The 18,398-nt window shown below is 37.2% G+C and overlaps 1 protein-coding gene across 2 annotated transcripts in view; it reads right to left on the bottom strand.

Moving 5' to 3' along the window:
- The window catches only part of VCAN (versican), a 113,666-nt gene that overhangs the window by 11,928 nt on the left and 83,340 nt on the right, over nt 1-18,398 (bottom strand). For both annotated transcript variants that reach the window (XM_026866583.1, XM_026866584.1), the window contains exons 9-12: nt 17,634-17,747; nt 15,226-15,339; nt 8,315-8,473; nt 7,479-7,561 (exon numbers count right to left, since the gene is read on the bottom strand). In XM_026866583.1, coding sequence (XP_026722384.1) covers nt 7,479-7,561; nt 8,315-8,473; nt 15,226-15,339; nt 17,634-17,747 — 470 coding nt within the window. The remainder of the gene's footprint in view (nt 1-7,478; nt 7,562-8,314; nt 8,474-15,225; nt 15,340-17,633; nt 17,748-18,398) is intronic.

Genomic DNA, 18,398 nt, shown 5'->3' with positions numbered 1-18,398 from the left:
ATTCAGAGAAGATATCTCTTTTATTAACTCTTTAAAAGCAAATTAAAGCCAGTGGACAGAACTCTATTGACTTTTATCTGCTCTGTATCAACTCTTCTTAGAGTAGTAACTTTCGTCATGGTTCACACACCATATAGTTCAATTTTGTGGGTGTATTTTGTGTGCTGGGCTTTCAGAAGTCACTTTAGTACAGAGATTGAAAACTGAGTGGCAAATTCTGGTGAAATTCTCTTGCGAATGTGCAGGTGTTTTTCTGTGGAAGAAAAGTATGGTAGGGTGTTAAATGCTGGTTGGTATAATACATGTTCTTTGGGAGTCACGCTAACATAATTATATATTATCAACATGATGCATGTTGATTGCGTGGGGTGTAACTTACTCTTTCTGTGTGCAACTGCCAGGAGAGCCACTGAAAAAAGGAAAATCCTGCACTTTGTCATTTATGTCAACAATTACTGCAGGTCTGAAGCTGTCCAAGAGTTTTAGCCCAGAGCCAACCATAACGAGGCTCTGAAGTAACTGCTGACCCCCCTGCTAAAAATGAGACAAAAACCCACTTTGTCCAAGAGGCCCTCCTTACTGCCTACGACATACTGAACTAAAAATATACCTGTCATTAATAACATTATATAGTTCTCCTCCATTTAAATGCAGGTCAAATGAGCATCTTAAAAAGAGGCTGTAATGACTGACTGCAGCACAAAACCAAAACATTTGGTAGATTTAAAATCTCCTTCTCCAAGGATCCTGTGGGACATGGGCACAATGAGCTTTTTGTTTGCAGCTGACTACAGTACTTTTTAGTTTGTTTGCTTTATTTAACCCTGAGAGGCAGGCTCCTTCCCTACAATAGTCCATGCCTTTTGAAGGTTTTTGTGTTCAATAAAGTTACTCTTTCTGAGAGGGGTGCAGTTACAGATTCGCTCAAGTTAAAGCATTCTGATTCACTGACCAATAAAGGAAGGAAAAGAGACGGCTTTGTTTGTGCCAGAATTAAACTTTTGTTTTGTTTTGTTTTGTTTTTTTTTTTTTAATGTAGCTACCTAACACTGACAACCTGAGGTTCAGCACTGCAAAACACAAAGCGTAAATGCTCCTATGCCGAAGGGAAGAAAAACTAACGTAGAGTCTCTGGATAGTTTTAAAAGTGGCAATATGCCCCATTACTTTCCTAGCTGGCAGCATTCTTCAAGTGACAGACAATCTGGCCACAGACACTAGCCAGCTCCTTATTACAGCACTAATCTTATGTAATGGGAGTGAGCTCACCGCCCTACAAAGCACTAATTATCAACAGCATTTTCCAAAGGATATGAATAACTCCCCTTGTGAGATGGAGGCCCAAGGCACAACCCCAAGTAGCTATATGTGCTTAATCCATAACATGAATAGCTCCAAAGGACTCCTTTACCGCTGTGCCTGCTCACAAGGGTCCTTAGCAGTGAAACGCCAGTAATCCAAATACAATGGAGAAGCTGCCAAAAGCAACACCAGATTTTTTCTATTTGGATGGGTGTGCTTTACAGCTGTAAAAGTTACTATTCACAGAACTAAGTGAATTATTTAAATTCAATTTCCCTAAGATATTTTCAAATGTCACATTGTGTTCACTCTTCCTTTGATCAAGCCTCTTATTAAATGTCTGCACTGATAATTTAAGTTTTGCTATTTTGTAGTTGTATTACATCAAATTTAAAGTATACAAAGATCCAAGTAGACATGGATCAAGGACAAATTCCTCTTTTCACATAGCTGTGTGAGTATTTAGTCCTTTCTGTCTTCTGTATCACTGTGATTTTCCCAAATGTATCCGTTGTTGTTACGTATAATTGTGGGATGAAGATTGTCCATGATTCATCCTTAAAGAATTGTTCACTATCACAGAAATGCTGTGAGAAAAGTCTACAGAAAAGTGCAAGAATAGTTTTGATTCGGTAACTTTATTTAATCAAAGTCTTACGTATAGCCATTTTCATTCCTGTGTAGAATGTAGATCAGAGGAAAACTAATGCTTTCCCACACCAAAAAGCCCTATAACTACACTGCAGTAGAAGAAATACAGAGCTGACAAAACATGTTCTTTAAAATAATATATTATTTTCTTCTGATTCTTGCATCTGTCAATGTAATCATACCTGAAATGTCTTGAGCAGAAATTGGCTTGATTTTCAGGAAGTAATGAATAATGAAGCTCTAAAAATGTTGGGGTGCTGTGAGTTCTCTGAATACACTTCAGTACCTGATTTCACTACCTTCGCCTTTGAGACAAATTATCTGAAGTTAGGGACTGGGCAGGTATGCCAAAGTTTGCAGTTTACAAATTCCCTTCCTTACAGGTCTACGTGATCTCAGACATTGCTGGTATTTCCAGCCCATGCTCATGGCAGTGGCCCCTAAGCTCCAACTCTTACTGAACTTGCACCACAAGTGAGGATCTAGGTTTCCTGAAACAGCATTCACTTTTTATGTTGTACTAACACAGCTGCAATCAACTCTTTTCCCTTGATATAAAAAGGGAAGGGTTGCTGCTGCCAAAGTGTTTTTCATGTGGCCCTCCAGCTCCAGAACATGAATCCACCTCTCCCAACCACTGGAAACAATGAAAAGTTATTTCTTTCAAACATGGGAAAAAAAAAAAAAAAGGAAAAAAAAGAGAGAAAAAAGAGAGAGCAGGAGAGAGTAGATGAGAAAAGATTGCTTCCTGCCATACGGATACAGTACAGCAAATCAGAACAAATTAGCTTCATACGGGTGGCTAGCAATGGATTCTACAGTTTAGTATAATTATAGCTTATTTTGTTCTGCATATTGGATAAGGTAGTCTAAGCTTAGCCAAGGAGCTCCTTTGAAGATGTGGTCTGACCTTAGCCAAGAAGCTCTCAATTTGTTTTTACAAGAAATTGCAAAAAAGACAAATACAAGCACATTGGCCTGGTTAATAAAATCTAGTATAATGAAATATCAGTTACCTGGAAAGTAATTTGTTTATGGAAAAGTAATACCTGGACTGACAATTAAACTTAAGGGTATGAGAGGTACGACCCATTTTTCACTTTGCAAGTCCAGTTTGTATTTGGGATGTAGTGGGTACAACATTCCGAAAATGCATCTTCTACCAGAAGATGGTGAGAATCTATCCATATAACCTAATCCATTGAGTAAGATTATGCCATTTTGTCTGAAAGGCAGGAAACTGCTGAGTAGTTTTAAAATAAAAAACACTTTAAGAAATAAACCTCTAAAATCCCCTAAAAGTACACAGATAACTGTGCATCAAACACTTCAGTGAGGTAGATCAAAAAGCCTCTTCAAGTTCTCTTTGCAAGAACAGACCCTACAGTACTATGATTTAAGAGTATGCCCATTTCTATTTTGTTATTTTTCCTTGTCTTAAAAGTTTTTGTTATAGAAAACATGTAGACTCAATAGAGATATTGACAAATATAATGTGAACCAAAAAGTTTTAAATACTATTCGTTGCTTTCTCATTAAATCTGATTGTACTTGCTTTGTTACTCAAGACACCAATATTTTCCCTGAAGAACTCTTGAGAATCAGTACATGCATTTACAAGATCACTCCTCACTTAATCCAAGACTTGCTTGCTGGCATTTTTTTTGCAAGTTACATAAATTCTGGTTGATACATAAAAAACCCCATGCACAGGAATAGAAGGGCTTTTTTGACTGCTGCTGTTTTTAAAGAATTGATAACAGCCAGTATTTTCTATAGGAGTTAAAAAATAGAATGCCAAGACATGAAAAGTGGCTGACTATAGTTAGTCCACTACTAGGCACCTAAATAATTGTCCCTGTTTTCAGTGGGCTCTGAGACTGTCAAGGGTACTCTAGACTCAGTGTAGTTTTCCCAGCAAGAACCTTAATTCTATATGCTCGTTTGTTAAAACTCTTGGTCACATTGTCCCACAAACCTTAAAAACCAAACAAAACTCCCATGCCACGGAAGGAGCTTGAACTATCTCATCTGGACACTGCACAGAAATCTGATTGGTCCTTGCTTATTTGATTGGCAAAATTATCATCCACTGATTCATGAGGTAAGGGAAATTTCCGCAACCTCATCTGAGAATTTAAGCTTTCTGACAATACTAGGCCAATGACATAGGTGAGTTTATCATCCTCACCTCACATGAATTGAAAAGAAATGTGATCAAAAAACCCTCCACTTCTATTCTGGGAGGCAGCTGAAGTGAGAGAGCACAAGATTTATATGCCACTGCTGCACCTGACTATGAAGTTCATAAAAGATAGCTAAGGTAGGCACACATATTCAGTAGCTCCCTGTAAACAGAAATAACATGCAGTGCACTTGGAAGTGTGTTTGTTGGTTTTCACTAAGGAGCTCATGTATGTGCTTTGTCCAACTATCATATTTAATGGTGGCTGGCACTTAGCTTCAGTTGTAAAAATCTGGAAAAACACAACTTGTCATGAGCTAAAAATGTTAAAAAATGACTGATTTCCTTCCATTGAACTCACTGGTTGAAATACCTTTTGGAAAAAAAAAAAAAAAAAAAAAAAAAAAAAAAAAAAAAAAAAAAAAAGAATTTGATCCCTTTTCCAGAAATTTTTAATAAAATGCATGCCAACACCTGGCAAAAGAGTTCCTTTCAACATACTGAATATTTAAGTTGTGGATTTCCTTATGTCCATGGAAAATGAGTATCAAAGTAATCCAAACCTTGTTACATAATCTCCAGTGGTAGTGCCTGTGGTTCAGTGATTCCCAATTCTAGGGTTGTTCTCTTTATTGTTTAGAAAGAAAACTCAGGTAAAAGAGAAATCACTAAAATGTGTGACAGTTATCTCATCTGGGCAGTATTGGGTCAGCTGCAGCACTGGGCCAACAATTCCATCCACAACGTCTTGTTGCTGCTGTTTTTTTGATTTTTCTTTTAAGTCTATCAAGCATCAGAATTTATTTTTTTTTTTTAAATTCCAAACCTAATTGAATCATGTAATTTTCAGATTAAGTCAAGCTGTTATTGGCAGAAAACTCAAACAAGTATCAAGATAAAGATGAATGTACATCACTTAACAGATGCACAGTCTATCTAAGAGCTGGAGTGACTTTTTTGACAGCATCTTCATGAAAACTCTTATATCAGGGCAATCCTCACCACAAATTTTCCTCTATATCAAAAGTGTTGAATATAATTGTAGATAGATAATATTGTCTTGGAGAGCATGAGGCTGGGCAGCAAATGTAGAAAGAGTTGAATTACAGATTCACCCTGATATGCAAAACATGAGAAGGCTATTTAGATTTTAGCTATATGCAAGAGCTACCTCTAATCTCAGAAATTCAAGTTAGAACCTGAGTGTTGATGTAATAATGCTGATTTTTATGATCACAAATTATATTAATTCATTTAATGTTATCATGTCTCCTGTTCACCTGCAAATGCCTAAATGATGTAATTTGTTAACCCACACAGTATTCAAATTAATTGGAATTTTAAGACATCATCAGGGAAATACATTAGAGGCATACATTTAATTATGCTATTGTTCCTATAGAACTTCTGAGAGAAGTAATAAGTCACTGTAACCAGAAGAGTAGTTATAAAGTATGAAAAATAAGTTAAAAACTAGGAAAAAAGAGCATATGAGGAAGCTGCTCAGAACCATGCTATCCAGAAACCATATGGAATAAGTTATGAAGGAAAGCTATTGAAGCAATGAACATAAATGATTTCAGGAGACACCTAAATTGTTTCCAAAGGAGGAGACAGAGGGAAGTTGTTAAAAAGAAAAGAAAAATACAGTGGAAAAAAGATCAATCAAATTAAAAATATGGTGGACAGATGGTCTTATTCTGTTCCTGGAATATCTTACTTTCTTAAAAATAAAAATTAAAGCAAAAATGTAATAACAAATTTGCCCAGTAGCCTGACTTAAATAGAATCTCAGTCCTAATTTAATTTACTTGAATTTCTCTTTCAATGACATACAAAATTTTTCTTTGGAATATATAAGCATGTTTTACACTTCCCAGTGTAAGGATGGCTGCCCCTTCAGGCACTACATTTATGCCCAAATTAATCTTACCTAACTTTAGATCCCTTAGTGAAGTGTAGGCTCCTTGACTAACCACTGTGGACAGCCCAGCCCACTCCTGAGCTCCAACCAAACCCAAACCACGCTCAGAGGGTACCGTCACCGTCAACGAGGTATAAAAAGCCACATCAAGAGACAGAGAATGAACTCATCAAGAATGAGTAGAGTTCAAGTCTGTGGTTCATCTTGTGCTCCCAAACGTACATGAGGAGAGGCAAGAGAAAATGATGAAATGAAACTCTTCTGCTTACATCCTGCAAGACTTCATGGCTCCAAGAACAAATGGGTGCATTGGTACGTCCACAAGATGGACTGAGCAATCAGTCAGGCAACAAAAAGTTTAATCATCTTTTTCTTCCCCCCTGTGCTGCCACCTGCCACACATGGTAGGTTTTCCCAAGAATCCTCTTATTTACAAGTCATTTTAGAGGACTTTAAACCTCTGGTAATTTACAAGAAACGGTAATAAACAAAGCCTGCTTTGCCTCAGGTGTCTTTCTACATAAGTTGAAGCCACATGGTATGCAGCAATGATCATTGCGTGCATGTGTGAGCGTGTGTGTATGTGTGTCCAGATGCTTTCTGTTTTAAGATGAATTCACAACTGGAGAGGAGGATAATAAGCATAACCAGTTTGGGGATTTTTTTGTGTAATGTTCTTTCGTGGGTGTTGAACAGTAATAAATCACCTATCCCTTCTACAAAAGAAACTGTTTTGAATTGGGAAGAGCTCAATCATTTCCTGTATCCATCAGCTCTTTGATTTAGGTTAGTTCAAGGTTGGTAGAGAGTGTTGTCCCTCTCCTTCTGCTGATTCTCTTTCTTGTTTTAAGGCAATAAGAAGTATCAACAACATCTTAAAATTTTATGGACAGATTATTGGTTACAGACCCCCTGAAACACCTAAGGATGGCTGCTTCTCCTTCCTAGCTGTAGAGCTGCCGTATAGAATAGAATAATCTCCAATACTGGCAAGGCTCCATTAGGGACTCTCGGAGGCCCACAAAACTCAAGAGCTTGAATGCCATATCCTCGTCTGAAAAATGCCTTCTGCTCCTTATACAGAAGGGAGAGGAGAATTGCCATATGTGTCTTAATATAAGACCAGAAAAGCAGAAACCACCTCTAGCAGAGACCCTTAAACTACAGCCCCAGACTTTTGGTTTTCTGTTTGGAAGCTTTGAGAGCTCCCACATATACACTAATAAGAACTAAGAACAAGATTTTAAAACTATGCCACAAAATAGTAGTTAACCATAAACAAGACTGCTGGCTGTTTCCTTGTGTGCATATTTAGCAACCGCATTTTTTCATGCAGTTTACCTCATTGTCGGTGGGAATTTGATAAGCCACCACAAAAAGAAATTAATGAGTGATTTAATTTCAAAGGCATCTTACCAGTGGGCTACCGTCAGTCCAGCGGAAATCACGCTCAAACATCTTGTCATTGAGGCCAATCCACTGGTAGTCATGCCCAATACCTAAGGAACCAGAAGGGTATTTTTATTAACTTTCCCATAAATGGAAGAGATTTCACCAAAGAAAATAAAAAGAATTTGCACAGAATGAATCAGACATCCTGTTCTTAAGATTCTTCTACTCATTATGCAAACAACTATTTACAGGCTGTTTTTCAGCTTTTCAATTTTAATTTGGAATGTCTGTAAAAATGCAGATTCTCATCTAAGTTTTAAAAGATCCTGTCTCTTCCCTCCTGATGATGTTTCCCAAAGAAAAGTTTAGTTTCCTACCTGAGTGTATCTGAAAGGCAGGAAAAAAAAAAAAAAGCAAAAAAAAAAAGCACGGTTTTTAATCCACATTTTTCAAGTTTTGTTTAGGCTGTGACCAGTGTTGTCTAGATTTTGCAGCAGAGCATACAGTAACTATTTCTTTATGCCTACCTAATGCAATATATAGTGGTATGGTCACTGATGCACAAAAAATCTAAAGCCTGCAGAAAAGAACATTTCTTCAGTTTCCAATGCCAAAACAATAGTTCCTGTTCTCTTCCTCAGAAATAAAGTATTTTCTATGTAGCAAATAATAACTTAATAGTGATAGGGAACTTACACTGACTGCAAACGTAAACATGAAGAACACAAAGTGTGCCTTTTAAACATACCAAAAATGTATCTTAAGATGGAGATGTAAAAGCTGAGTGATCAGGGGGATATTTTACTCACTCTGAACCCTCAGTGCCTGCTTTTGTTTAGAGGAAACCTAGCAGTACATACGGTTCACAAAGATCTGCTCCTCATGAGACAAGATGCTTGTCAAGTGTGCTCCCTGGAGACGGCATTCCCGTTCAGCCGTGTCCCACGTACGCCGATGGGCAAAGTACTTGTAGCACTGTCCTTGGAACTTGTGCCAGCCATAATCACAGGTCTCTGTGTCTGTGACAAACAAATAAATCATATCTCTGTCAAAGGACATAAAACACGGGCATGTTTCATGCAAGTGGATGGATTTTCTGCAGAGCAAAGGTTCAAGAAGATACCCACTAATCAAGCAGTACAAATGTAAACAATCATCCTTGGGATTTCATTACATTTTCAGGTAGTTCTGTTTACTCACTTTCAGCACCAAGCTGCAAGAATATTGCTTACGTAAGGATATAATTGCAACTGGCAACTTTGTGAGCTTTCACTGGTCTAATTGTGTTATATCTGGACAATCTCAGGAGGACATCTTCAGGCCATAACTCTGTATTAATGAAATGCCTGGATGTTGGACTACAGTTAGTCTACATTTCATCTGAGTTTTCTGAGTCTGAATATGGGGATGGGAATTTTTACTTGCAAGGGCAAAGAGTTATTTGAATGACTGTAATAAATTACCTTGGTTTGGAAGAAACTGATAACTGAAAATCATAGGAAGGAAAGTGTGTTTGTTCAGTCCACAGATGCAAAGCTGCAGTATTATCTTTCTGAACTTACCCCTCCAAACCCTCCTCCAAAACTTATCTTCCTTGACAAAGTCTAACTTAATAAACTTTAAGCATCAGTTTCTAAGGAAGGCTGTAAAGCTGAAATACAAAGTAATGAAATGCACACTATCTATGCATGTATGAGAGACAGTACAGATAAGAATGCATAATAGAGAGAAGTTCACATCAGCCAGTATATCCTTTCATCTAAAGGAAAATAAACATGAGCCTTGGAACAGTAACAATCCATGGATTTGATGTTAATTATTTTGTCAAGGTAAGGCAGCTGTAAACTGAAGAGATGACAAGAAACAGCAAAGTTCCGGTTCCAAATTTGCTTCTGCACCAACACTGCAAGAATAATTCACAGACAAAAATCAGTATTAATGAGATGGGCATAACAAATATGATGCCTGAATGTGTTGTGCTTGATGATGAGAACTTGTCACTCAGAAGAGAGAGTTTTAGGGAGGAATGAGAGAAAAAATAGGGAAAACTCAGACTGGTTTGAGTTATGGCAGGTGAAATAGCATCTTAAAGGACATGTCAGTACAAGTTTACAGCTTGTTTAAACTACAGCCAGTTCAAGATATCTAAGTACATGATGTCTCACCTTGAAGAGCCTCAGCTACAAGATACTGAAGAACAGAAATACAAAGCTTGGCCTTCCCTACTCCACACACCAAAGAGGAATTTGCCACTTCCCACCAAGTTTTATCAATCCCCAAACAAAACTGTGTCTGAAAGCAACTGTCTGGCCTTTCCAGAGATACAGATATATTCTGGGTATGAAAATGGATTCCTTATTTTCAGTAAGTTAATACAGTCCATAGTCAATAACATGCTTTAGCCAAAGGGACTCTTTTTGCATTAGTACAGAAAATAACAAATATTATAGAATATGTCAATGACACATGACTGAAAATTCTTTATGATATTTCTTAGGTTGGAGCAGCTACCACCTGAAAGAAAATTGCAGAATAATTTTTTCACAACACAAGGCTAGTTCTTAATTCATAGCAGGAAGAGGTCATTTACATTCTGAAGCACCAAAGTGTCTATTTTATTTTAAAAAAAAATATTTATCCCAAGATACAAACTAGATTTTACATGTACATAAATGGATTTAAAAGTGCAAACATATCACTTTGGAGACTTACCAGAATTTTTCTGACAATTCCTGGCAACACTAATAATGTAGCAGTCATTGTCTTAGGAGTTTGGTATCAAAATTATTTTCTAAAAGTCATCACTACAGATATAAATGTACCAAATACAAAGGCATAATAAAGCTTAAACTGATTATCTCTCTTCTATTTTCAACAAGTTAAGCTGTAGAAAACTGCTTGTGTCTTGAGTAAACCTAGATATGAAAAAGGAATGTAATCTATACTACCAACTTGTTAGGTTTTTATCTTTTCCCTCTTTGTATTCTGTATGAGGTGCAAGCTGCCGATAGAGCTTTAATCTCTGGCATCTAGGCCATTTTAAAGTTTAGTCTGCCTTTGGCTTTCTAGCACATTTGTTTAACCACATGATGCTGACTAACAATGCTACCTCCTTTGTGAAGGCACTTAAAATTTTATTATTCATCCTGTTCAGGTAGTCCCTTGTCCCACAGGAAGGAAATCAGATAATAACAAGCAGCATGCATGCTGAGAAAATCATGGCCAGAGAGCATTTCTAACTATTAATAAGCATTTCTAACTAATATTCTAGTCTATTCTAACCAGGTTTTCCCTGGCTTCTACTAGGGAAGAAGTGCATGATTTGATAGGTACTCTTAGTTGAAATGCATCCACTGCAGTGCAGATACAACTTCTCCCTCCTATCCAAAATAGCATGCTCTTTTCCAAAAGAGAAAAGTCAAATAACTTCTTCTGCACCTGTCTGTAGCGCAAATCTACAAAGACAGAAAAAGACAGGGCTGATGGCTATAAAATAAGTAGAACTTTTAGAAGGGGAATAAAGGACAGAGAGTTTTTTTTTTTTTTTTTTTTTTTTTTTTTTTTTTTTTTTTTTTTTTTTTTTTGAGAGGCGAGGTTGATGAGAAGAAGGGAAAAGGGAATGAAGAAAAGGTGAGTCAAGAGGCTAGTGGGTGAAAAATGCAAACCAGGCAAGTAAAAGATGTGGAAACTGTTTCATCTCCACAGTGCTTTGTCCCAAGTGTGTGTATCTTCCTACATTAACAAAGCTGAAAGGGTGACATAAAGGTAAGGGCTCCATATGGTTATAACTTTTTAATGCCTTCACTGAACCAGTAAAGTCTAATTGAAGGTGGCTGTAAATTTTTGGACCTAATCACATGTAAGCAAAATAGTTGCAAGCACTTACTGAATATAATACTCCATGCTCATTGTATACTTATCCAGGAAGGTAATGACAGCTTTTCTCAACCTTATTCCAGAACCTGGAAAGACTGAAACACTGCTTGCCGTATTTATAGTGTTTAGAAGTTGTCTCACCAGTCTTAAGATTTATGACAATTTACAGGTTTTTTCAGTGATGTGTGCAAGGAGTTACTTACACAGCTTCTGTTCTCTGTAACTGCGGTCGTATAATAACATCTCTAAACACTGCATTAAAAAAAAAGTTCTCTGTAGGTTTGATACTTAGATAGGTACTGTTTTTTCAACAGCTGCAACAAGCTGTTGACAATAGCTCCCTTGTCTTTAAAGAAATTCCATAAGAGGCTTAAAGAAAATAAAGACTGAAACACAGGTACTAGAACATAATAAGAGTCTTACTCAGCTGTGAATTTTATCTGTGACTGTCTGCCTTCAGCTAATGAACAAATGCCTGAGGCCTATTAGCCCACACATCTTGAAGAGAAACCGTTTCTCTGGTAAATATTCAAAATAATCTGTTCTCAGCTGAAAGACATCAGTTAGAGACCATCTGTTTTCAGAAAGTATTTTTGCAGTGAGCCCTTCTCAAATACTTCCATCCCCAGCTACCAAGCCCTCAGAACAAAGTGGATTAAATGAGACCAGCATAATCAAAGACATTTGAACAATGAACTTGGGTTGTAAAAAAATATTGTTCCTGATATGATGATTAGGAAATCCCAGTTGGTATGTTTTCCGAACCTGGAAGACAGCAGCTGGTTGTATTATTCCAATGAAGCATGTCCTGTAACAAACACATATGTGCCATTTTGGCACACAGGTCCATGCATGCAGCTGCATTGGGTAAACAGGCTAGCCTAGGTGTGTCTGCAGAGATCCTGCAGAGGAGGAAGCCAAACCTTAAGTTTAAAACACAAACACCGTTCCTTGAAAGCAAGTAGACACCAGGTAGAAAAGGAGAAAAAGAAAAGGAAACTCTAGTCAGCCAAGGAAAAAAAGGGGAAAATCTAAACAAGTGCTCATCCAATTATCATAAAAAACATTCTTGAGATTGGGGTTCAAATTTCAAGTCTCTACCATTTGTTGTTTCCCCTGTAACTATCCATGAAATAAGGTACACCCCACAACAAATACAGATGGCCAGATAACGCAACAACAGCCACAGGCTTTCATACACCCCACTGCTCCCTCAGCACTATTATCTACTGTTGGTTCCATGGGCCCGGTGTGAGACAGGGTATTAACCAAACCTCTTCTCCTCTCTCCCCAAACATGGAGCCTGCAAAGTAACGCTGCAGGAAGCAAAGCTGGGAGGATCTGAGCTCTGGGCTCATTTATCTGGACACTGAGATCTTTCATAAGGGCTTTTCACAGAGGAATGGCAACGGAAAGACTGATGGCTCCCCCAGGATAAGACTCACATCAAGATCTACTGTAGCCTGCACTCCTCCTTTGAAAAAGCTTTTGGGATATTTCTGCATTTTAAGAAGTGATTTTCAAATGTCACCAAGTAGCATGCAAAATATGCATCTGTACTTTGAAAAGATACATGTGCTGTGCAAAAGAGGGTATTATCTAACAGAGGTGCTCCACTCACTTTTAATCTAGTTTGACCAGAAGTGATGCTGGCTTACTGAACTACCAATCTAGTTTAAAAAGGAAACACCCTCAGCTGCTCTATTTCTAACATCAGACAACTTTAGCTCTCTTCAGGAAGAAGTTCCTGGGCTCAGATTGTCTGCTGAACTGTTTCCACCTGGCAAGAAAAATGGCTGTCAGGCAGCCAATTACAGCTCACTGAGTCTTAGGATTGATTTCCCTCACCCTGGGTTAGATCACCCTGAAGGCTCCCCTAACTTCTATCACCAGCTGGAGCTCCCTGATGTGCAGCTGCACTGTCCTCTGGTCACATCTCCTCCTAACGCTGACATAGGCGTAATACATCAGTCAAAGATCCCTTAGTCTAGAAAAGTCTTACAGGGGCATTTGGGTGAAACTCTGAGCTTTAATTTTTTCTGCACTAGTGTTGTGGGACCAGGACACAGTGGAGTTGTCTCCTACTTCGAGCTTCATTTCCAGAGGCAATGCAAACTCACTGCTGCCATTCCCTTCCATGACATTTTGAATACTGAGCACCTAAGAAAGCCCTTCAAGTTTGACTTTTTTTTTAAGCTTTCTAAAACGAATAGTATATATTGGGAAAAAAAAAAAAAAAAAAGGGAAAAAAAAGGAGTCATGAAATATAATCTCAACTCCACCTTTCCTGTGGCACTGAGGTACGCATTCTGTCGTTCTGGCTGGTCTTTAAATCTAGTGAGGTCAGGACTGGTGCCTTGAAATAAAGCCTGCTTGCCAGACAACCGTGTCTGAATCGCCAACACAGTTTTATTTTGTCTGGTGGAGTGGAAATTTGGCACTAAAAGCTTTTCCCAAGTCCCAAACCCCTGCAGGACTTTAAGTGGAGGAAATTTAAATTCCAAAACTCAGTGAGTAGGGCTCTGGTTCTGATTGACAAACTAGGAAGTGTTCCTGTTAACCACCTAAAATGCATTCTCAGGTTGGTCATAAAAAGCAGCTTAAAGCTACCATGGTACTCAGAGACACTCGCTACTATGGATTTGCTAGAATGAAGGGGAGGAGGAAGTGAGTGAGAACATTTCTTTTGTTGTGAAAACACTGTCAACTTATAATTTTTGAAAACAGATTCAGAAAATCCTTTCAAATTACAAGGTTAGTCAGACTACTGAAAAAATGGTGAAAAGTTCTGGAGCTGGTCAGCTTTCAGGGTTTTCAGCTCTAAAAGACTAATCTCTAAACACTGAGCTGCAAGACACACAGTTTGAAAACTTCCTTTCACTGAAGATGAGAAACAAACATGAAAATACACAATGTTAATTAAAGAAATCCAAAGGTTTAGTTCATTCACCTGTGACCAAAACCATTCAAAAAAAAAAAAAAAAAAAAAAAAAAAGCATTTTCATAAGCTTTAGAAAGTACACTTTAAAACACCATTTCTTTTCCACATGGGAATGCCTTCATTAATTTTACTGACAGAACAGATTTTACAACCCTGTTCCTCCTCCCACATGCACATATTGAGTAAGCATCTTGCACTGTAAATATTTCTTGTAAATACAGTGGGATTTCTTGAAGGCAATATTCTAACAATTACAGAGACGACTTCATTGTAATTGTCATCCTGCACATACTTTTCCTAAAATAATCAGTTTGAAAATTCTGGGATGAAATTTTCAAGGCTGTGGTCCCCAGAGGATGGATATATAATATGGCATATCCAGTAGGCTATTCCTACTTTTCAGTGATGCCTGTTGGAAGTGATGGGTTCTGATATGTATTCTACACCATATATAATTTTTTAAACCAGAAGCTTGGTCAGAGAGTGACTGCTCCACTCATTATCCCAGAAATATCACTACAGTAATGAGAGAACCTTTTATGTCTTCTCAGTAATTTGCAAGTCAATATGAGCAGGCTGTTCTTGCCTTGGAAACACCTGAAAGCTATACAGCTGTTGTTATTTTGACACAGAAACTGCCCAATATATCAGTTTATATTTGGTGCAGCAATAATGTGACTTCCAGTCACGTTAGCACGTGGATAGACTTTGCTCTCATCTGTCTGCAAGAGATGGTGTAGTTGTAAGCTTAAACAAAAAGTCCCAAGACATAAATCATAGGAGTCTAACATACTCAAAAATTATGATCTTTCCTTATCACTGATGGCTTCCCACAGATTTTGACAGTTTCTTCCATCCTCTAGTTTTTAGGACGCTTTGACTAGTTACTCCAGAAGGGTGTTGGAAATGGAAACCGATGACCTTGATCACCATAGATTAAAGAATACACCTTACCTTGTTCACAGAGAGCACCTATATAGCTTGGCAAACACAAGCAAGTAAAGGTGTTGAGGCCATCTATGCACGTGGCTCCATTCCGGCATGGGTTAGACTGGCATTCATCGATATCTACAACATAAAGATGAAAGTGTTTTTATAATCCACCCACCTCTCAGAAGGGAAATGTTCTTCAGCCATATTAGTACTTATTACTAGGACCAGTTCAATTCAGAAGAATGAAGTATTGCAAAAGATCCAAATGACCAGTTTATTTGCACGATAACTGATTTCACCATGCACAGCCTTTCTTTCTCTTCATCCACAAGCCAAGAAGCAGTTTCCTCAGGAAATGTGATCCACAATTTTATATCCAGCACTCTGACTCTTGAGTCAATTTCTAAAATCTAGACCTTCAATTCCTCATTGTGTAGCTAAGAAAGAAGTGATACTGTCCCGTATGTAGTATTTTTCCCGTACTGGTGGAAAATTTGACTTGCATGTGTGACCACGGCACATAAAATAATCATCAAGTACTGGAGACCTCAAGTACCTTCACGAATCTCAAATTCTGTCATATGCCATCAAACAGACTGATAATTTCAGTCTGCAAAGCAGCATGCTCTGGCAACTTACTGGTTAACATTGATCATTTCTTCCTTCTCTAATATTATCAAGATAAGGACAAAGCATCATAAAGACAATCTCACTAAATGACCAGTCAGATAGAAACATTCATAGTCATGTTCCAGAGTAACATAGGTAACATTTCTGTCCCCCACTACTCTGTCCACTAAAATACCTTGGTTTTGTCTTTTAAATTGGAGCGCAAGTTCATTTAACATTAATTTGTGCATGTGTTATAAGCTAGTATGTCTCTTTATAAAGAACATGTGTTTTCTAATGAGCGCTGCTGCTCTGAAACAATCACAGCTTAAACGTCAATGCAGATTTTTCAGACATCTTAGTTGCAAGTGAAGTGCTGGTAGTGATTGACTATTAAAATATAAGAGAAGTTAAACATAAGTACAAATCAACAAACAGTTGCACAACCCTAGGAATAATTGCTGCTTCATATGAATGGTTTTTTACAAAATATTTTTATTGTAAAAAAAAACACTGTTCAAATTTTATGTTAGGTCTTATTTGTTCCAGTCATTTAGAAAAAAAAAATAAGTCAACGTTTATGCCTTGGATACAGAGTATCTCTGAATCCAGGGCTAGAATGCTGTGGTTTACTTTCTAAAGCACCACAGAACATATTTTGATATAGCAACTGGCCGTGAAGAGTCCCACTCCAATTCATTAATAAGCCACTATGAGTTCTAGGGGGCAAGAAGTGGCCAGATTATTATTTTAAAATCCTTAAAAAAAAGGAGAAAACTATTATCTCTGGGGATGCCATATTCCTTGACAAAGAAGAATATCTAAGATACAATATCTATTACCTGGTATCTAGCAGTAACAACTCACTAGGGAACTAGCCAATTCATCAATATCAGCTGGGAAAACAGAAAAACATTGGCCAATTGGTTTTTTAATTTGCCATCTTGCAGAACACAAATAAAATCATAGTAATCCTGACAGTTATGCTGCCCTGGTATCAACCTTTGGGGTTTTTTTTGTTTTGTTTTGTTTTGTTTTTTCCCCAAGCTATATATGATGAGTTGAACTCATTTTAGCAACACCACACGGGTTTTTTTCTTTCAAATTTGGCAGGCAACTGTGTAACAGGCAAATCCATGGTATAGATCAGGGAATTAAACTTACGTTTCAAAAGTCTAAACCAGGTCTATTACTAAACAGCCAAAATACCACTTTTATCACAGTTTGGCTTTCTGGTTGGAAGGAAAAGCTGTTTGTTCTGAACTGGACTGGGGAGTGTCTTGAAACCCATAGTCATAACAGGTAAACAGATGTCACTGGCAGCTTGAAGAGGTCCTCAATTACAGGAGTTATGAAAAAAAATAATTTATGCCAAAGATGTATAAGTTTATGATCATATTTACAGTTTCCTTGAATTGTAAATCATGCTGGCATTCAGTGCTCAGTTTCCCAGTCACATTTGGGATTAGCCTATTTTATCACCCTTTCAAATAATTAATTACACAAAGCTCTTAAGAACTATCCCAATTATTAATGTTTATTTGTTTTTATTTGAACTTAATACTATGAATTCTAGGTCATGTAGTTGATTTACAATTCTCTTATGCCTGTACAAGTACAAATCTGTGCACTTTAAGGGGAGAGAGAAAAGGCGTAAGTGGACCTCCTTAATTTTGTTGTTCGCTTTCTAAGTAAGTTCTCACTGTAGAATTTTTCAAATGTCTACGCATTCTTCAACCTCAAAACACACCACTTCTGCAGATCTCATGTATGAAAACTTTGTGCTTGACTTAATCAGTATCCAGATGGCATCAGCTTACCTAATTCACACTGCTCGCCGTTGAAACCTGGCAAACATGTACAGATATAAAACGAACCACGCGGATAGCAGGTACCACCGTTAAGGCAGGGATTGCTTTTGCATGGATCTTGGCCTGTTAAACAAGTAGAAAAAGAAAATCTGCTCTGTAGTTTCAAGCAACTGGTGTCTTTTTGACTTTTTTGGAAGAAGAAATCTATCTTCATTTCAGTATTGATGTTGAAGGCTTTATTGTAGTTACAGAAAACCTATTAACGTAATAAACCACTGAAAATAAGATAGTTTTGTAAAATAATAAAGCTTATTTTCAGGCATCACTATTTTCAACTTTAACAACAACATAGCATTTACTATGAACCAGTATAAATAATTTTCGGAATTACATTTTTTTGTTGCAATTTGTATTATATTTGGCAGTCATGAGGATTTAGTTTGCATGACATGACAATTAATTATAGCTGAAAACAGTTAAACATATGCAAAATGAATGGAAAATGCTTTTTTTTTAAAAAAAAAAACCAACAAAACAAACAAAAAACAAACAGGGTTAGTTTATGTAGAATGATTGGGTACACAGAACATACTTGCTGGCTGCTGTTGTTTCACTTTGTTATATTTAATCAATCAATGTCCACAAAGTCTTATTTCTTTGCAATTATGTTTTTACACCTGTCTTTCTTAAAAACACATTTCAAGAATAGAAATAAAGATACTGAACACATTCATAACTGAACTAAACATTAAGATAAAAGCTTACCTGCTATGA

This window comes from Athene cunicularia, assembly GCF_003259725.1.
Source record: "Athene cunicularia isolate RWA chromosome Z unlocalized genomic scaffold, athCun1 chrZ_part3, whole genome shotgun sequence".
Taxonomy (NCBI): domain Eukaryota; kingdom Metazoa; phylum Chordata; class Aves; order Strigiformes; family Strigidae; genus Athene; species Athene cunicularia.
Note: the sequence above shows the minus strand (reverse complement) of the source record. Positions and strands in the feature narration are given on the sequence as shown.